This window comes from Synchiropus splendidus, chromosome 6, assembly GCF_027744825.2.
Source record: "Synchiropus splendidus isolate RoL2022-P1 chromosome 6, RoL_Sspl_1.0, whole genome shotgun sequence".
In the NCBI taxonomy this organism is placed as follows: domain Eukaryota; kingdom Metazoa; phylum Chordata; class Actinopteri; order Syngnathiformes; family Callionymidae; genus Synchiropus; species Synchiropus splendidus.
Genome location: NC_071339.1, coordinates 12,737,532 through 12,758,251, shown reverse-complemented (window position 1 = coordinate 12,758,251; position 20,720 = coordinate 12,737,532). Strand labels below are relative to the sequence as shown.

Here is a 20,720-nt window from a genome sequence, read left to right as displayed (position 1 = left end):
GACCGAAAGAACAAGGTCCTGATATAAGCGATTGAAATGAGTTTCCTCCGCAGGGTGGCTGGACGCTCTCTCAGAGCTAGGGGGAGGAGCTCAGTCACGTGGGAGGAGCTCAGAGTGGAGCCGCTCCTCCTCCATATCCTTATCATGATTTCTTTTTCTGCTAAATGAGTCATGTCTTGTTCAGACATCTTTTTTAGCCAGTGCAGAAAGCCTCAGCAGCCAAGTGGCTGAATGGCGCAGCATGGTTTGGAGGGAAACTCCTCAAAAATATGTGCTTTTTCACTTCACTAAAAAACACTCTCTGACTAATTTTCTTATTCATCAACACTCCACTCCAACACTCCAACACTGCTCTGAGTGGATACATGATTTCTCGATTTTCAGATGCCACACATTATTGAAAGCATCTCACATTCAGAATCGTGATATTTTTCTATATATTTTAATGGCACCGTCATCCAAGAAGCCATTCACGGAATTGTTTATTTCATAAATTCACAAGATCATATGATAGTCGCGTGTAGGTTCTAGCATCCATCCCGATGTGTTGGTAGTGACAACCATTTAGATTAGATCAGGTTAGATTAGATGTCCTTTATTTGTCCCACAGTGGGGAAATTCAACATGTCGCAGCAGCAACGTCAAAGACACTAGCCGCCCCTTCATGTGCAGAATTGTACCCATCCGTATGATGTTACCATCACTCATCACGTACTGTTTTACCATGCATTCTTTGCGCTGGTGTTGCTGTATACCGCTATATCCACCAGGGGGAGCAGCCCAGAGCAAAAGTTTGGAAAAGCTGTTGCATTGGGCATCTTTACAATAAGTACGCTGTTTTTGGGTCTCCGGCAATCTAGACTGAAGTCCAGGGGAGAGCTTTGCAAAACCAAACACGGGCCTGGGTTCTAGAACCTGAAACGTCAGCGGGTCTCAGGTAAGCCATTTCTGTGCATACCAACTCTTATCCTCAATCTGTCATCAGAATCATAATCAGAAAAAACATATACAAGTAACATCCGACTTACAACCTGCTCGACGTACATCCACCTGTACTTACAACCACGGCCTGTTTTGAATGGCATTCGACTTACGACCGGTTGGTCAGAACCGATCCTGGTCGTAAGTTGGATATTACTTGTACAGTGGTACCTCGGTTTTCGAACATCCCGGACTTCGAACAAATCGGAGTTCGAACAAAAATTTTGAGATTTTTTTGCTTTGGATTTCGAACGAAAATCCAGAACTCGAACGCCCCCGAAAAAAGCTGGAAAAAACATAACGTGCACGGACCGATCAGCTGACCCACGACGCGCTTTGTTATTGTGTATAACGCAGCCTCTGTATGCAGACGTGTCCCGTTAGCTACGTTTACTGACTGTTTTTTCTTCATATTGAGGTGTAAAACCTTTCCTGTCTCCACACTGGACCGTGGTGGAGTGTCACAGGGGAGGTGCTCGCTCTCCACACCTCCGAGGCTGGAGCGCTCACTCCAGGGTTTGATGTCCAGTTGTGGGCTGGAGCTGGGACAGGGATGAGGCGAGTCTGGGACAGAGCGTGACTTGGTTTATGACTTTGTCACAGGCAAACTGCACAGAAGCGCACATTCAGAGCTGGACACGCACCGGGCACCTCTTCACTTCTGGAGAGACGTCACTCACTCGGCAACCCCTCCCACATGCAGCGGCCACACACATAGAGGAACAGCGCACCTGCAGCAGACACTCTACATTCACTCCTACAAAAGCCTATTTTAAGGCTCGGAACGCATTATTTCTTTTTCCATTCATTGTAATGGGAAAAATCGATTCAGATTCCGAACAAATCACTTCTGGAACGGATTGTGGTCGAGAACCGAGGTACCACTGTATATACAGGTGTCATGCAGCATGTCAGTTAGCATGTTCCTCGATTCAAACGTGGGAACCAAAGAGCACAGTGAGCCGTGCAGTTGTGTATTCACCCGTTTGGTTGTGTGACACTGAAGATGTCTGCATAAATTCAGCTGTCAACCAAAGTAAAAAGGGATTACCTTGTGATTAAGGTGAGGAGATTAAAATATTATGTATTAGAACAGTTTCCCAACTGTTTACAGTGTAAAACCTTTTTATTTATTTATTTATTTATTATTTACTTCGTTGACCTCCATATACTGCAGGTATGTTGCAGCGCAGCATTGTATGGCGATGTATAAATAAAAGCTGAAGTGGGCGTGGCCAAGCGCCCCGGTTCCTCTCTTCACTCACAAAGTCACAAGCGTTTCAGCGAGTGACAAGAAACAGGAAGCATGGCGACGAACGGGCGACAGTCTCAAGCAACTCAGTGTTAGGCCACATTTCACTTCAGTCGTGATCAATAACCTGGTTTTGTGTGACACACTGAGCAGCAGCTCGAGTGTTGTTCAAGATGTCAGCGGCGAAGCAGGTACGTCAAACCCGGAAGTTGACTCTTTCTGCGTTTGGTGCTGTATTATCAGCTGGTCATTTTTAAACAAACGTTTGGCTTTACATAACGCACAAAACTCACATGATAACTCACATAAACGCTGCGTCGTTTATTTAAATGTTGGCAACACTTGCATTATTTGGAGTGAAACATCCCTTTAGCAGCTTTGTACGACGTTGTTATTGCTAATTTAAAGTATTGAAGTATGACACTTCCGTCAACATAACCTTTTTCTTATATTTACAATGCAAATTAATTTGCTTGGAACTGAAAACCGAAAGAATAGGTTTCATAAAACGCGGTGACGTCACTATCATGATTTCAATTCCATAACAAAGAGGGCAAAGACGTGAGAAGCAGCTTTGGACGCATTACTTTACGTAATGTGTAGTCGTTTGTGTATCCATTTATTAAAGTTGATGTCATTGTTTAGTTGCCTGAAAGTAATGTGTTAAATGAGGCGAGCGTCATTGAGGGTTGTGTGAGAGCGATTTGTATGAATGGCGTAAGTAGTCAATACAACTTTTTATTTGATGGAACGCAGTGGAGGAATTTGCAGATGCGGCATATTCCCGTGTACCGGGCGACACAGCAAGACTCAGATGTGAGCGGGGGAATGGCTGTAATGGCGTTAGAAGCGAAAGTGAGAAATGAGACACTGGGGTAGTTTGGGCATGCAGAGAGCAGGGATGTATTAGAGGGAAAATGCTGAGGAGGGAAGCGGGCGGGAGGGGACTGGGACAAAGGCCTGGAGGGAGAGGAAGCAGAACAGTCCTATTGTTTCTCCGCTTTTAAATGTGCCGCAGCAGTGGCTGATGGTCTTTCAATCCGGTCGCATGATAATGCCTCATCACCTGTCTGGTTTAATGCCCCGAATCATTTTATTATTTTCGAAATGCTCGATGACTCATTTGTCATCAAAGTCCGATTAGGCCAACTCGTACAACTCGTCCCTACTTGTCCACCCAGCTGTTAACTTCGGCTGTTTATGGCAGTGTGATCCACAACCCTGCTGTTGAGCTGTCAAATATTCAGCCCGTATTTCCTACTTTATTTGACATCATAAACTCAGCTGTTAGCTTTATGAGCGTTTTAACGGCCCCACTGTTATATATTACTGCATTCATTTTTCTTTTTTTTTTTTTTTTTTTTTTTTTAGGCAGGGACAAGCATTCATGCTGGTGTCATTGCTTCAGTGGTTATTGTCTCTCTGTTGGCAATCGCTGCTGCTGTATTGATCATCCGAAAATACTGCTTCCCAGTCAAGTAAGGGGGGGGGTAGTGTTTATCAGAAGGCTGTTTGGTTATCGTTGATAGATTTTGCATTGTTATCTGTGTGTTCTACCAGTGGGAGAACGTATAGGTACTCGGTGCTGAGGACACTGGAAGAACATGGGTCGGAGGGCATGGACGAGTGTAACCAGTTGGTGGACTCAGATGAGGTTAGTAAAGCACCCAGTTATTATTAGTCGCACTACAGCAGTAGTGGTATGAGTAGTAATCGTAATGATTTTATTATGTTGTAAAATCATGAATTGAAAATGTGTGTTTTGAATGATTTGAGTGAAGTGTATATATATATATATATATATTAACACTCTTTTATTTTAAACACTTTTCTGACAGGAGCTTCTGGAGTAGCTGCACAATGCTGCTTGACCAGCGTCAGAGAATTGCATTGGATTTTTTTTTTTTTATTTGTGTTTTTTGAGAGTGAAGAGGGGTGTGGTGTTGGCACAGCCTGATGTAATAATAATCGACACACAGTGTTCATTGCACAGTTGATCGATCCAGTTCATTAGTTTTAGTTGCTAAAACGCTCTATTTTCCTATTCCATATTTGAATTGTGCTGACTGTTACATGTGATCAACAAGCTACATTAAATATGAGAAATGGGCCCGAGCATGACAAATGTTGCAAAGCCATTCACGTCCGGTTGAAAGAAAATGCTGCTCTTTTAAAAGATGAGGGCATTTTAACATGCTTCAAATTATTTATCTTAATGTATTTGTTTTTATTGAAATCAGTATTTTCTCCTCCTTCATTTTATTCCTATTCATTTTCTGTTCCAAAATGTTGGCATGTGATTGTATCATCTCACTGATGAAAGCGTGGTTGTCAGCGATGATGCTCCTCTTCCGCTTCTGTTCAGGCCATGAATCTGGCTGACAGGAAGTGTCCTTTGTCTCGAGCATTTTCAAGTATTGCGGATCTGTTACAAAGCCGGAACTCAGGACTTGGTTATATATTTATTTATTGTAAACACTGCTGTTTTAAGATCTGCGCAAGTAAATAAATAAATATAACGACATGTGACTGTTGCACTGTGCAGCGAGACCCTCTGCTGTTCGTTTTGTGCATTACATGTTGTGACTCATGAATGCTGAAGAAATAAAAAAAAATTATGAACCAAATTATGGGGATTTATTGCTCAATATCAGTCACCCGTATTCAGAGAACAGAATAGGCAGCAGCTGCACTTTTCATTATTAAGGTATATATACATATATATGTATTTTGTGTGCGTGTGAAAATGTGGTAAAGAATGTAGGACGACAACTGCACAATACACAGGTGTGAAAGTGAGTGTCTCGATGTGTAAACAAAGGTGGACCGGTGACCTGCCGAGTGCGATCGCTGTCACTGTCGGGGTGAAGATGGGATTGGCTCCTGACCCTCGCGACCCTGCAGTGCACATGAATAGATAGGACGGATTGGCACCACGACCTGAGGCCACCGTGGCGGATCTTCTCTGGTCTTCTGTCTCCTGGGACTACTGAGTAGATGCTCAGTAGTGAGGTACACGATCCAAAATATTTTTGTCATAGAGGCAGATCATGGTTGGCATGATAATTTATAGGCATAATTCAAGACCAGCTCACGGCCAATGGCAACTACTGATTCAACATTTTTTTCCTTTGACTAAACATTCTAAAATATTTGCTTTTTTTTGTTCAAATTATTTGTTATTATATGGTTTATTTTTATTATTTACTATATATCTGCCAAAGTTCTATATTGTTATTTATTTTTTGTAACATTTTCTGAAGTTCATATTTCCATATATTTATTTAATTCATATTCAAGAAACGTAACAACCAATAGTTCATTTTAAACACAAGTATTTATGTTCATTATTGAGATACTTTTAACAGTGCTTGTATTATGCAGTTTTGCAGCTGAATGTAAACCAAGTGGGATGAGGATCAGCACCTCCAAGTCTGTGCTTCTGATGCCCCAGCCACCCAACCTCGGATACATAGAATAAAACGCCGATTTGGGCCTCCTCCTGTGCCCAATAAACTTCATAAACAGTGAAAAAAATCTGTGTTTTTCTCATATCTTATGAGGTTGTTTGAGAAAATCAGGCCCCACTCTTGGCTGATTCATGAGACTTGAGTAAACCCATTGTTTTTGATCATAAAGAAGCCACAGAGAGGCTGCCGCATAAATAACGGCCAAACAAGAAGCGAAAGGACGCATGAAGATGGTTTTTAATAGGAGAAAAAAGCGAAAACAAAATCAAGTTAAGATCTGGCAGATGAGTACAGAAACATGAGGCAAGCCTGAGCCAACAAATCAGCAGCAGAGCCTGCTCCCAAAGATAATAAAGAAGGGAGTTGTCGTCGCCAGGTGGTCAGAGAGTTTTGGCGCTTGCTTGGAAACTATTTTTCTTGAATTTGTTTTCAAAGGCAAACAGCCAGTGACATCATCAAGCAGCCCATCTGACACCGCATCTTTGATGATCCAAGTTAATTGACTTTAAGGAAGACCTGTTGGATGCTGATAAACAAGGGTGAACTTATTTAAGGAGATCATATAAGCCAGTCCTGCACTACATTGGAAGTTATTCACCGAAGCGTCAGCTGCTAGAACATGGCTGTCCAGTGGAGCGTCGCGTCATGTAAACTGTTTGAGAATCTGTACAGGGTAAAGTGTTCGGGACAACCGCCGTAAGAATCTGTCCCAAACATCTAACCATACGTTCAACAGGGCCCCGGGTGTATTGAGCTGTTCTGCGCTCGAGGAAATAATCCAGCCAAGAACTGGAAACTCACCGGCTCCTCTTCAGCCATTCGCAGAGTGAGTCACGAATGGCGGCCATTTTGATCTTCTTAGATTCATAACTACTTAACTTGGTAGTTAACTCGAGTTTCGAAGGAATTTGTGGATCCGTTGAGAAACATTTCCAACAATGATTCTTGCCCTTATGCGTCCAGACGATTCTGAAATTAGGGTATAACGCAGTAAAACTGAGGCAAAGGTTTTACTTAGTACAGCATTTAAAATGTCTGTTTTCTTTATTTTATATATATATATATATATATATATATATATATATATATATATATATATATATATATATATAAAACAAGTACTACATCTGAGAACACCTAATTGGTCACATTAGATATTTATTGGAATATTTATCCTCATGGATAATTTTTAATGTCATTATTTTTTACAGTCATTGTACAGTCATCGGGTTTTGAATAATTTTAAAACCTTAGGCAAGGTAAGGTAAGGTAACTTTATTGTCAAACATGCTACAGTACGAGACATATAGCATGGATGAAATATCTGTTCTCACAGACCTGGACACGACATACAATCACAGACGAACATAAAGATCACAGACAGCAGGATACATGCAACAAAGTTGTAACATTAAACATTACTATTACAAATAATAATAATAATAATAATAATAAGTAATAATAGTAATATTATTTAATATATGCTATTTACTTTTATCAGTTATATTTTTATTTCCTCAAATATTATTTTGACTCCAGTATTTTTCTTTACTTTTTTCTTCACCTCAATTCAGTTGTATTCTTTTCACACGTCTGTACACATCTGACACATTACTAATTAAAACAACATGTTTTCTCTTGTTTAGGATTACAATAAAGACCTCCGAGGACTTGTTTACCGCCTGGATGCAGGCAGCAGAATGGTCAAAATGCAAATGCCAGCAAATGAAAAAATGTCCCGTAAGCCACGTCTTGAGATCCTATGTCTCACTTGCTTCCCTGCTCGTGCTCAGAGGTTTTTGTTGACTTTTTACAGTGGGGATTGAACAACGATTCCTGGTGTTCCAGGTCAACATTCCAGATGAAAAAGATTTCTCCTTTGAACTTGTGTAAGAAAACAAAAGTCAGGTGTCTAATCCATGAAATTATGCCGTGATTTATATTGGAATTTATATGTCAACACCTCCCGATGGCGATTTCTTGACATATTATTGTGCTATAATTCAGTACATACTCCCATTCATGTTATTATTATGACTATATTTTTGTCAGGTCTCCATTTTATCTAATTATTTAATACATTTTTAAGCATTTGAAATAGAATCGACTGCAATGAGCTCAATGCGACAGCAGGTGGCAGTAGCAATTTGGAACTCACATTTGACAGAGAAGAAAAGAGGGCTATCCACTGTGGATCCAAATGATAATCCAGAACGCCACCAAAATCCAATCTCCTGTTCCTCGTCTCATGATTATGATTCTCATGATCATCACGCTGGTGGAGATAATAACTATACAGCAATAGTGAAAGGGCTAATTCAGGTGGCAGTGTAGAGCACGATGAATGTTGTTTATCTCCTTTAACAGCAGGTTTTAGCTGAGTACATCTCGCATCATATGCTTGCTTGCTTAATACATGCAAGCTGTTCACAGGGTGACTGGTGTGGACAACATCCAGAGACGACTCTACTTCTCCACGATGCGCAGGCAGCTGTGCACCTCGTCGCTTTTCAACGCTCAGATCCCAGTCATGGGAATCAAGCGCGATGTTGTGAGTACCTATCACTACTCTAACTGACTCATTAGCTCTGAAGAGAAGGACACAGTATGTTGGAAATACAGGACATAATCCGCTTAAAACAGGATCTGGAAAGTACATTGTGTGGCTGATCTTCAAGTGTGCAATTTGACACTGAGGAGTCCCTGCTGTGGAATCCGACTGTAATCCAGATAGAATTTTATTGGAACAACTCGTGAGGTCCAGATAGCAGCTTTTTATCTGAATTAAGGAGAAGAATGGTTCTGAGACGTCCTGCTGTCCATGCTGACAGAGAGGCTCTTGTGCAAAGTGTCTCTGGCCTTTATGGGCTAATTCTCCAGGGAGTCACTTGCTTGACGGCGCAGATTATTTCTGTGGCTGTGACTTGGTCCAGTGAGGAGCAGTCTGGGAAGATAGTGCGACTCCTAATAGAGGGTGGAATTTTATCACCAGCCAACCACAGTTACTGGGCGCTTGCCAGTCCATTCTTTGGTGGCTGTTCTGATTGTGTGTTTCTTTCCTGTTCACCAGTGGTCCACTTTGTTCTTTGACCTCAAATCATTCAGTGAAGTGTTCACTACCAAAGGGCGGCTGACTCTGAACACTATCACCTTACACGCAAACTGTGAAGTGCGTCGAATCTTCACCATGGAACCACAAGCAGGAATATCCAACCTCGGTCAGTGAAGATATCGTACCTGTTTTCCCCAAACATAGAGCTGAAAGTTGCCTGATCTCATCCCAGACTTTTTCCTGGATGAAACCGCTCTCATGCGCATGATCCCCGCCAACTATAAGTACCCGAAACACATCAGCGATGAGGTCCAAATCTTGGACTTGGCAAGCTGCAAGCGGCAGTTGAGAGAACAAGTCCTGATCCTTCAAGACAAAAGAGGTAAGTGAGTTGAGCAAGTGGTTAATGAGTTGAACAGGCAGAGAATGACCCGGGGCTCAGAAGTGTTCGCAGTGGAGTAACTCGAGATGACAGATATGGAGAGAGCTTTGTGTTTAATTCAGTCTGAGAGCAGTAGAACATGGGCCAAAAGTCCCTTTGTTCTCGTGAGCTCCCAGTCAAATGGAGGCTAAATTTGGATCACACCTTTTCACTGCTTTGTAGAACCCGATGACCTGAGAACCACGATGAAGAACCAAGGCTGAAAACGAGTCGTAAATGGAGCTGACAAGTCGAGTGATGGCTGTCGTGATGACGGAGGCTTGAAGATCCGGTGTTTGATAAGGAACCAAAGTCTCCTGTAAACCCTGATGCCTGGATTATTTCGACGCTATTTATAATGTAAAAACGAAAATAGTCGGAAAAAGAATTGTTTTTCATTTTAAACAGCCACAAATTGCTTTCACAAAAGTGATTATATAACACTAAACTATTTACTATAACTCTTCAGGAACTTGTCGCCCCTTCTTCTACCACCCCAGTTAGCACACACCTCTATGCTAGCAAAAATTATTTAATGGTCGCCTCAGTTCAACTCACCTGTAACATGTCCCCATGTGTTTTGAACTTTGTTTTGATCCGACTCCCTAATGTTGGTGCTGCTTCATTGTGTCGTCCTGCTGTTGTCAGAAGTGTTTCGCATCTGCTCAGGCTAAGCTACATGCTGAGGAGTCTGGGAAATGAAGAAACAAGTAGATTTGGAAAAAGATTCTTGTGCATGTTGCGAATAAAAATAGAAAACTCCATCTGGATTTTGGTCTTTTGTGACCGTTTGCTAGTGTTTTCCAGCATCGCTGCCCAGCTAACCCTCACAAGGTTAAAGTGGCAAGTCCATTTCCTAAATACTGAAATGCTACTTGTGACTCAGAGAAGAGTTTCCAAGTTTAAAACCAGCTGCTTTGGAGCACAGAATAAGATAACCCAAGATGTTCATATGTTCACATGAAAGACTTCAAAAGTAGGTTGAGCGGGTGACCTTGAATGATTTGAATGGAAAGTCAAACCCGCCCTCTTCAGACTGTAGCCCAAAGCTAATTTCTCATGGCTCATTGCAGTGAGTGTCGGGGAGGAGCAGCCTTGATATCACCATCATTTTGAACGTGTCGGTTAGTGTTGGTTGGGTGTGAAGGGGATTTTAGGCAATATGGTTACTACTCCACCAAAAAAAAAAAATCTCCTTTCCCACTTTTTTAAAATGAACAGATAAACTGTATATATTCAACTTTCAAGGCAGCCTTTGACCGAGAGGCAAAAAAGACATTTTGGGAGGTTTTCTTTTGGTTCCATTTGAAGTGTCTCACTTCACCTGATCAAAGGTCAAAGTCAATGATACAAACCGAACGTTGGTTCAACAGAAGCTGTCACTCCAAAATAATAAAGACAAACACGAGGTCCTCTCCACACCGAGCATCAAATCAAACGGAATCTTTGCGGACAAAAACAGCAGTTGCTCTTCATTAGCCAGATTGTGATGTAACACCCTGGTTACTTGGCTTGTGATCAGCAGCATTTCTTGCATCTGCTGGCTGAGAGCCAAACCTGCCGCCGTCTCTCACTGCACTGACATCACTTAAAGTTCAGATGAAGACAAACGGCACTTTCTGTGGGTTTAGCTTGTGACCCAGTGAGGAACAGCTCATTAATCTCCCCGGCAAAAGTTTAAATCCATTTTTTTTGTCCTGATTAAACATGCTCGGAAAAAAAGCGCCGTTTCTCAGCTGCCGTGTTTAAAGTGGCGCTGACGTTTATTTCCAAAAATGTAAATGCACTTTGAACTTTGCCAGCTAGCCAGACCTCCTGCAGACTGGAGCTGTAACACTGAGGTGGATTGTTTCAAAGCAGGACATTGTTTAATCTCTAACTCGTACAGTTAATGTTCTACACTTTTGTCTGGACAATAATGTCATTGCCACCCTTGTAAAGGCCATTCATGCTCCTTTTACTTACAAAATTGTGCCTGTCCCATGTGTTCGCCATGTTGGTATTGCTGTTCACCAATATATCCACCAGGGGGAGCAGCCCACAGTCAAAGGTTTATGGCAACAACAAACTGTAAAACCTACATGGCAACTGTGGCAGAAGTATTGATAATGTACCTCTTGCACAAAAGACAAAACAGGGGCAGCGTTGTAGGAGGCAGTGGTTAAATATATCGCCACTGGAGGACGGAGAATTTCTGCCATTGTTATGTCTTCCTCGTCCCTCATTAGAGCTAAGGTAGTTACTGCCCCCCACGGTTTCCTGTGGTACTGCTCCGTTTGGTCCGATGAACTGAACGCAGTGCACAGACAGAAACCAGATCCATATGTAATGTTGAGCGTAAATGGGCCGCTAGCACACCTTGCCAATGTACTCCTGGCATGTCAGATCGGGAGGAGGCCCTGGGGCGGACCCAGGTCACTGTGGACAGATTGTAGGTCGGCATGGGAACGACACAGCATTTCTCCTAAAGAGATGGAGGAGGGTTATGGGGTGGAGGACGTATGGGCCTGCTTGACCTGGCTGCTGCCCCCATGATCTCATTGAAGTAGAACATGTAGGATGGATTATTTATGGACACACAGCGATTCCTTTGAGCGCCGCAATTTTCTCCCACAGTCCAAACACATGCAGAGGTCAATAGACTCTCAGTTGGCCAGGGTTGAGTGAATGGGGAAAAAGAAGGAAAGAAATTAAAATAACAACGAGATGTAATAAATGACTATTGAACAATAAAGTCTCACTACAGAATCATGAGACCTGCAGAACCGCAAACAAGCCTAGACTCCGCAGGGCCAGATCAGGCTAGTGACCTGAGGTGGTCCCCTGGCCACACTTGGCTCACACTCACAAATGGAGTCACTTCAAGGCCTTATCATTTTATTGGCAAAATATATATACACAGGATGAATCCAGAATCATAAGAGCCAGTCGTCAGATTTTGACAGAGAGGTCTGATGCTAGTTAAAAACTAGCCCCAGATCGCATTAAAGTTAGTTTCCCATTTATGGAATGTGATTAGGACTGCAATCCTTTGTTCGTGCTTCTCGGATGGTGCCTTTGATGGACAGTGGGGATCAAAGGCAAAAAGATTATATAAGGACCTGCAGCTCATGCCCAGGATTTGTTCGTCAGAAACCCCACTATTTCTGACTCCCAGCAGTCATGGCTGCGCCGCTGTACAATGTGGCGTCAATCAAGCTGTTCAAGTCCTGCTACCAGGTTCCGTCTCTGGTCTCTCCTGTTGGTGAGGTGGTCGAGAAGGCTTACACCTTTATTCCTCATGTGTTGGCAGGGACCTGGCTGTATCGAGCTGTTCAGCGCAAGAGGAAACAACCCAGTAAAATACTGGAAGCTAAGTGGCGCCCCCTCTGGCATACGCAGAGTGAGTTGCCCTGTACAACAGCTGTAATAGGAAACTGCTCAATGTTCCCGTCCAAGTCAGACATTTGGCATCGTAAATGTATAGTTAAGGTTCCTCCTCCACACAGTTTTCTTCCTGTTAGGATCACTTGCTTCACATAAAACAGTGGTTCTTAACCTGGGTTCGATCGAACCCTAGGGGTTCGGTGAGTCGGTCTCAGGGGTTCGGTGGAGCCTCCGCCGCAGAGGTCCACCCCTCAGTCTAGTCTGAGGTCAGTGGGCACAGTCATTGAAAGCATCCTGCTCTGAGATTTCCTACCGGTCCACTGTATTGGTTTTGTTATTTGAACAAGGTGATAATGCACAATTCATTTTGTGCACCAGTAAAAAAAAATCATATTTTATTTTTTACTAAAGAAGGGTTCGGTGAATGAGCATATGAAACTGGTGGGGTTCGGTGCCTCCAACAAGGTTAAGAACCACTGACATAGAGTCAGTGCTGACATGCTACTTCATTTTCAGTGGTGTATAATGCCGCGTATAATAGTTTGAATCAATGCCAGAGTATTGGTCGCCATCAGTTGTCCAGTGTGTGCGTGCGTGTGCGTGTGCGTGTTAGTGATCCAAACAGTATCAAACCGATACTTGAGGCAGATGTTTAGGATTTGTTGTTCTATTGTGCTTGCTTTGTTCGACCCATGTGAGTGAGGTTTTTCTAAAGCCAGAGAACTACGGAGCTAGAGAGGAAAATTGATCTGAAAGTGACTTACATAAGCATGTCATGCTAAGGACCTTGCCCAAGGGCTCTCACTGGGATTTGAACACACAACTTCCTTCAACAGCCAGATGCTGTTCCATAAACACACTGGATTACTTTACCCTAGAGTGAAGTATTAAATGTACTCTTGATTAAACATGGTCACTTTCCGATAATTCATTAAATATTAATGCCTTCCTTTTTCGTGATGCAGTTTGATGTATTTGCTATGGTGGCTTTTCTCCCCGCTTCCAAATAACCCTGCTAAAATCCAAGCGTCACAGAGAAGAAAGTGGGTTTGTTGAATGCACTAAGAAGCTGTATTTTCTGTCCTTTGTACAGGAATACAGTAAAAACCTCAGGGGACTTGTCTACTGCCTGGACGCTGGCAGCCGGACTGTGAAGATGCGAATGCCGGCGGATGAAACAATGTCACGTTAGTGGATAAAGGTGACCCTTTATTCTCCTCGCTGGTATTCACTGGTCATTTGTTCCCTCAGTCAGTATCAATCAGCGATTCCTGGTGTTTCAAGTCAAGGTTCCTGATAAAAAGTATTTTTGCCTTGAGATTGGGTGAGTGCTGGGAATCTGCTGACGCCTCTCGATCGCTGCAACTCAACAATAAATGTCAAATTCAAAGGGTAACGGACTCCGATAACATTCAGAGAAGACTTTACTTCTCGACAATGAGGAGGCAGTTCTGCGCGTCATCCCTTCTGAATGCAAAAATCCCTTTCATTGGACTTCAGCCTGATGTTGTGAGTATCTGCCTGAGTTAAGATGTCTGTTTCTGCTCTTGCTGTTTCATTCTGTTTCCCTCTTGTTTCAGTGGTCAACACTGTTCATCGACCTCTATTCGTTCGGCAGCGTGTTCACGACCAAAGCCAGCTTGACACTGAATGACGTCACTGTACATGCTAACTGCGAAATTCGCAGAATCTTTACCATGGAGCCACAGATAGAGACTTCGAAAATTGGTAATTCCATGTTTGTTTTACACGATCACAGGGAGATGACCCATCAATTTTAAGGACCCCAACCCCACACGTTTTCACTCTAAATGCCCATTTATGCTTAGCATTACCTATGGATCCGGATACAGACGGAGCCTTCTGTCAGTGCTCTGCGTTCATTTCGTCCGTATTTCTACACGTTTCCACAAAGCTCACGGATACGGACCAAACGGAGCAGTACCACCTTAAACTGCATTTGTGAAAGTGTCACTGATTTGAATACATTTGTTATTATTAATAATTTCAAATTCACTGTTTTCATACGAATTCTTTTTTAGGTATGTTTCTTGATGAGAAGGCTCTGACCGAAATGGTGCCGCGGAGTTGTGTCTTCCCGGGACACGTGACTAATGTGGCTCAGATTTTGGACCTTCAGAGTTTCAGGAAAGAAACGATACTAGAAAAAGAACCAGAGAAAGCTGTTTCTTAACTCTGACAAAAGAGTTTGGTCAGGCATCAGGCCCGGATTGTGTTACTGGATTTGGATAAAGTTTCTCCATCTGAAACAGCACGTCTGGATACGCCAGTCAAGATTTGGTCTGAAGAAAAAATGAAACCTCAGAGTTGTCGCTGAGGCAGACAACTTGAGAGACAGGTGATGTGGGTTGTAGGTTTACTGGGTCAAATCCCATTTTTGGAAAAGCAACCAAAATTGCTGTTGGACTGCTCCGCGGAAGCTCACAAGAGGAAAACTGGGACAACTCAGATGTCAGATGTTAAAATGAAGGCACCAAAAATAACAGCAGAAACATGTCTTTCTGTGTGCCGATGGGTGGGGTTGTGCCAAAAATAACAAAAAAAAAAGTACAAAGGAACGTCTTGAAAATATTCCAAAATATTCAATAGATGAAATATATTTCTTGATACATATATTTTATTTACAGTTTAATCTTAGCCCAATAATTCAGTCCCTGCCTTGTTAAAATCCTGTTCATTGGGAATTACCTTTTACAGAGAGGGCCATTGTGTGTTGTTCTACAGTCCAACATCTCACTTGAAATTTGATGTTTTTATTTTTGATAATTGTTTTGTTGAATAAAAAATGCAAAATTCCACTTTCCATGTTTCCTTTTTGTACGATGTTGTTTTTTGCAGACTGATGTATGTCGTGATAGGGTAAATTGTGTTTTAAATTGTATTAATGAATACTAAAAATGTTCCATCTGTAAAAGTGTGGAGAAAATGACATCCAGTCTTGGGAGGACAGAAAAAAAACTATTGAAAAGCAGCTAACCATGAAATTTGTGGTGTAAAACTTTGCAGTCCACTTCCATTTCTTTATCAATATCATCTCTATAATCACATGTTGGTGAAATGGAGTGTGCACACGAGTATGCAGCCATTATCACACAGTAATTAATGTCAAATAATGATATAATGAAGACTGTAGTGTTGCTTCATAATGGACGTCTGTGGCTTTGGAGGACCCGACACTTCACCCGTGAATGTTTTGCATTGTCTTGTATTTTCTCCTTGTTTGTTTATCGGCGCATGTCGGAGTGTAAACCACAGTCTTAAGTCCTCTGGAGGTTGTTCACTCTGACAAGTTAAGCTCCAAACAGGAATCGTGGGATGCTTGTTGCATTTTCTTTGTCAAATCAGCAGGAATGTGTGAGGAAGGATTTATTTTTTTGTTTATCAACTGTAAAATAATGGGGGTGAAGCAACAAGATGGACTGAGAGGCATTTTTTAAAAAACCTGTTAAATACTGCATTGATATACAGTATATACAGAACATTAAGCAGCCTCTACTACAAATAAAACAGTCACAATAAAGTGTTGAACTCATTTCAGTCATGCGAATTATGAAGATTATTGCCAGATTATGATAAAAAAGAAAGAAAAATATATTCCTTCTGTGCATGAAAAGGAGTTACTATACTATAAATATTATTGTTGCAGGTGGATGGATTTAATTTATGGATTATATATATATATATATATAATCATCAAGTATACATCACAAAGTACAATTTTAAAGTACAAAAGTTACAAAATGAAACACCCTTCAGCACACAACACTTTTCTATCATTACATTCCTTCCTATAGACGTGTATGTACTGCAAAAGGGCTTAGTTCATAACTGTTGACTAAATAGGAGTAGCTGACATTGCGACTTTAATCCCAGCACAAGCTCAGTTCCCATTAAGTCAAACAAGCCACGTATTTGTCTGATCTTATACTCTGGATGCCTACCTTGCTTCAACAATTCATGTTTCAGGCATATCCCCTTTTCACGTCTGAGGTGTTGCAGTTTAATATTTCCTTCCTGTACCTCCCCGCAACCTCCCTCCACTTGCTGGGGGCTTGTTTGTCCAGTGGATGGGGGAAAGAGTGTAAAAACAAAGTGCATTGTCACAGCACCAAGAGAGAAACCTGATCCCACGGGTCAGCGTGGGCGTGCCCAAGCCTTACTCCACATCCTGCTTGAGACAGCGCTTGAACTCATTCAAAAGAAGGGATTGAGGCTTCTCAGTGGACGGAGGGAAACTGCAATGACCACAGCACTTTTGACTGATTGATTGTCAGAGTCATAAGTGGTGACATGAGAAGTCAAGGTGAGAGTGAACTCTTCTTCACTACGTGAACTTATATTGACCATCGTCGAGTCTTAAATGAACGTTCTCCAGCAGCTCTGTTCTTCTTGTCTGCTCTGATGGTTGTTGGCCTCATGACATGGGGGCTGTCCATCGTTGCCTCTGTAATACAGAAGTCCAGAAGAGTATCAGGTGAGATTTGCTTTGCTTTTATTTTATATTTATCGCTGAAGATGACCATTTGATTCTTTTTTTTTCGATACTTGGACAAGCTAAACAAAAGCATGCAACAGGTAAGAGCATGTATTATAAAAAAAAAAAAACAACTCACTGTAATTCAGGTTTGTGTTTTTAGTTCCTGCGCCCAAGTGCGGGCTCTTGACGCTCTGCACAGCCGATCAGTTTCCTGTTCACGTGTCCAGTGGGGCAGCAGATATTGTTGGACCTAAAATCTGCTTCAATGGCAAAATGTAAGGTGCTTTCAATTTTGAATGGTGCAGAAAGACTCTTGATAATCCCTTTAATTTTTTTTTTTTTTCCACAATAGAATCATGAGTCATGTGCTCAACAACGTTGGACTTGGGCTCAACATTGTGGTCGTAAACAGTGAGTGCAAGTGTTCTGCATTTGCTGCCTTAAACAAACAAAACATAAAACAAACTGTACTGCAATGGGTGAGGTTCAGGTCAGCGTTTGTTCAATTTGTACTTTCATTTAATACAAATCACACAATATTCAGAACACTATAAAAAATATGTGCACATTAGAGGAAAACAAAGGGGAAAAAATACAAATATTGAAAGAATAATCCTGGAGGACCGGAGATGAGAAGCAGCATCTGAGACCGGATGTGATGTCGGAACTTGGGACACACAGGCGAAAACAGGGCATTTTGAGAGCATTAATGTCAGCGAAAAATGTGCATTTTTAAGCCGTGTGCACCGCTGACCTTTCTACGGAGCAGACAGCACCACTGCACCCGCGGCTCATAGACCACTGCGGCTTATGGGTGAACAAGATCTATTTTCCTTCTTAAATTTAGTGGGTGTGGCTAATATTCTGATGTGCTCAATTGTCCAGAATTTACAGCACAAGCCAATATTTGTCGAATCATTAATAACAACTTCTCTCTCAGTTGCTCGCTAAATTTAGCTTGCAATAAAAATGTTTAATACGTTTTCAAATAGCGACTTGTGTGTATGTAATACAATCACTGTCATTAAAAATATGTTCTCTTTCAGTTTCAAGTGGATCTGTGGAAAGTTCTACCGTTCTCAATATGAAAAATGGAGGTACGACTTTATTTTGGACATAATGTTCTTGTGTGTATTCAGTAAGCATGCATCAAATATTTGGATGCCGAATACATGTCGAGCGTTCTTCCAACATTACTAGCCTAAGCAGATTTGTGCCAAAAGGACAAGAGTTCATTTGATGTTGCTTTATCTACTTTAATGCCATTCGCTTTTTTTCAGAATGCATATTTTATTTGAGATATATATATATAGGCTTAATATAGATGTGTGTATATATATATATGTTTTATATATATCACGTTTAGTATTATACACTGTCTTTGCTTTTCTCTTTGCAGCCGAAAAAGACATCCTCCAACGCCTGAACTCTATCAAACCTGGAATGATGGTTCTTGTGGCCTCTTTCGGTGACGTGACTTTAAAGTGAGTCGACTTTTAGATGTTCATCTCGTTTTAATTCCACTCCGACGTGAGAATTCTCCACACTCCGGACCTCAGGATGTCAGATGAAATACGAGACGTGTTCGTGGGGATGGGAAGCTCTCTGGTCTCGTCATTAAAATACCGCGACAACTGGGTGTTTGTGGGAAGAGGCGGCACAGGAGACAAAAGCTTGTTTGAGAAGGTCAGTGTTGGTGAAGGTTCATGGGGAGTGTCTGTTCTATATTAACCCAAAGCTCTTCTGCGCTGCTCTCCTGCCAGCGGTCAGTCAACGATGCCAAGACCAACGTCTACGAGACATACCCCGCGGTGGTGGAGGTGGCCGGGTGCTTTCCGAAAGACTGACAACAAGATGTTTACTTTCAAACGCCATTGCACTGAGCTTATTTATATATTTATTAATTTGGCATATTTTTCCTCATACCACTCATATATGATTTTTACCCTGTAAATCACATACAGTGGTACCTCGGTTCTTGACCACAATCCGTTCCAGACGGCTGTTCGAGAAGCAAATTGTTCGAAATCTGAATCGATTTCTCCCATTACAATGAATGGAAAAAGAAATAATGCGTTCCGAGCCTTAAAATAGGCTTTTGTAGGAGTGAATGTAGAGTGTCTGCTGCAGGTGCGCTGTTCCTCTATGTGTGTGGCCGCTGCATGTGGGAGGGGTTGCCGAGTGAGTGACGTCTCTCCAGAAGTGAAGAGGTGCCCGGTGCGTGTCCAGCTCTGAATGTGCGCTTCTGTGCAGTTTGGCTGTGACAAAGTCATAAACCAAGTAACGCTATGTCCCAGACTCGCCTCATCCCTGTCCCAGCTCCAGCCCACAACAGGACATCAAACCCTGGAGTGAGCGCTCCAGCCTCGGAGGTGTGGAGAGCGAGCACCTCCCCTGTGACACTCTACCACGGTCCAGTGCGGAGACAGGAAAGGTTTTACACCTCAATATGGAGAAGAAACAGTCAGTAAATGTATTTCACGGGACACGTCTGCATATAGAGGCTGCGTTATACACAATAACAAAGCGCGTCATGGGTCAGCTGATCGGTCCGCGCACGTTATGTTTTTTCTAGCTTTTTTCAGGGGCGTTCTAGTTCTGGATTTTCGTTCGAAATCTGAAGCAAAAAAATCTTGAAATTTTTGTTCGAATTCTGGGATGTTCGAAAACCGAGGTACCACTGTACTTCAAACATCAACATGTTTTATTTATGTATATTTTGACTCGTGAATGTTCTTATTTTTGACGGACAAGTCCAAAGGTCAGGGGCCTTTTGCAGGTCCTGATCAGTGAATGCAGCGAACAGTCGCAATAGAAAACCATGTAATCATTGGCCTGCAATTTCAGAAATTGTGACTGTAAAAAGTTTGCGAAATAGCTATGACACCCTGACAGTCTGCCCTCAGATATGAAATGATTCAAACATACCTGGGCGTGTTTTAGTTGAGTTTCATTTGCTTGATTTGTAAACACAAAAAGTGGCCTTCATTTCATAATGTACTGTACATTGTTAATCATGTAGAACACCTGGCCTCCAAAAAGGGTTTTGATTTCCTGATTATCAGTGCAAAAAGGTCACGGTCAAACATTGAACATCTAGAGCTGTAAAATATGTAGCTATATTGAACATACAGGTCTGTATTTAGTTCTCAAGTTGCCCACTAAATCTAGCCAAGATAGATAGATAAAACTGGCATTGAAAAAAAGATTAATGGGAGTCACACGGACAGAGGAGAGCAGAACAACATAAAAAATAAATTAAAAATACACAGGTTCACACAGCAAGTGACCCTTTGTTGTCATCAATATTTATTTTTAAACTATTTATTTCAATCTTATTATATATATATATATATATATATATATATATATATATATATATATATATATATATATATATATATATATATATATATATATATATATATATATATATATATATATATATATATACCTCCATTTAGATTTATATTTTGCTGCCTTGTATCGCCTCTGTAGTGTTGTCAAATTCAACACAACTGTTTTTATTATTAGTTTGTAAACTGCGTGCGAAAAAAAAGAAAAACAAAATCATCAATGTAGTGCCAAGTATCTTACTACAGAGGGCGCTAGGAGCTAACCAGTACCATGATCCACTTCATCGCTCTCTGACTACAGTGTATATGTGTATTTGTTTCTTC

General features: G+C 41.6%; 3 protein-coding genes and 1 long non-coding RNA gene across 5 annotated transcripts; all 4 read left to right on the top strand.

Annotated features, from left to right (window-relative positions):
* The first annotated feature begins 2,234 nt into the window (after nucleotides 1–2,234).
* Nucleotides 2,235–4,877, top strand: LOC128760848 (uncharacterized). 2 transcript variants are annotated; one of them, XR_008414874.1, is made up of 4 exons: nucleotides 2,235–2,424; nucleotides 3,605–3,711; nucleotides 3,794–3,887; nucleotides 4,072–4,877. It is a non-coding gene; the product is annotated as an uncharacterized LOC128760848 (long non-coding RNA). The 2 variants fall into 2 exon arrangements; XR_008414873.1 differs by lacking the exon at nucleotides 3,605–3,711 and having other exon boundaries at nucleotides 2,241–2,424.
* Nucleotides 4,878–6,218: 1,341 nt separating this feature from the next.
* On the top strand, nucleotides 6,219–10,094 carry LOC128760872 (protein CFAP20DC-like). The gene is made up of 8 exons (XM_053868593.1): nucleotides 6,219–6,376; nucleotides 6,440–6,529; nucleotides 7,350–7,443; nucleotides 7,520–7,592; nucleotides 8,137–8,254; nucleotides 8,774–8,921; nucleotides 8,988–9,137; nucleotides 9,360–10,094. Exons 1-8 carry the CDS (start codon nucleotides 6,323–6,325, stop codon nucleotides 9,398–9,400), a joined length of 768 nt encoding a protein of 255 aa, XP_053724568.1. The 5' UTR covers nucleotides 6,219–6,322; the 3' UTR covers nucleotides 9,401–10,094.
* Nucleotides 10,095–12,287: 2,193 nt separating this feature from the next.
* Nucleotides 12,288–15,319, top strand: LOC128760948 (protein CFAP20DC-like). Its single transcript, XM_053868733.1, has 7 exons — nucleotides 12,288–12,395; nucleotides 12,469–12,558; nucleotides 13,636–13,729; nucleotides 13,794–13,866; nucleotides 13,934–14,051; nucleotides 14,123–14,270; nucleotides 14,585–15,319. The coding sequence occupies exons 1-7, from the start codon at nucleotides 12,339–12,341 to the stop codon at nucleotides 14,734–14,736; spliced, it is 732 nt and encodes a 243-aa protein (XP_053724708.1). The 5' UTR covers nucleotides 12,288–12,338; the 3' UTR covers nucleotides 14,737–15,319.
* Nucleotides 15,320–16,834: 1,515 nt separating this feature from the next.
* On the top strand, nucleotides 16,835–18,887 carry si:dkeyp-67f1.2 (uncharacterized protein LOC556106 homolog). Its single transcript, XM_053867835.1, has 9 exons — nucleotides 16,835–16,866; nucleotides 16,942–17,037; nucleotides 17,118–17,138; nucleotides 17,201–17,315; nucleotides 17,393–17,451; nucleotides 18,087–18,137; nucleotides 18,440–18,524; nucleotides 18,600–18,726; nucleotides 18,804–18,887. The coding sequence occupies exons 1-9, from the start codon at nucleotides 16,854–16,856 to the stop codon at nucleotides 18,885–18,887; spliced, it is 651 nt and encodes a 216-aa protein (XP_053723810.1). The 5' UTR covers nucleotides 16,835–16,853.
* The last annotated feature ends 1,833 nt before the right edge of the window (nucleotides 18,888–20,720 follow it).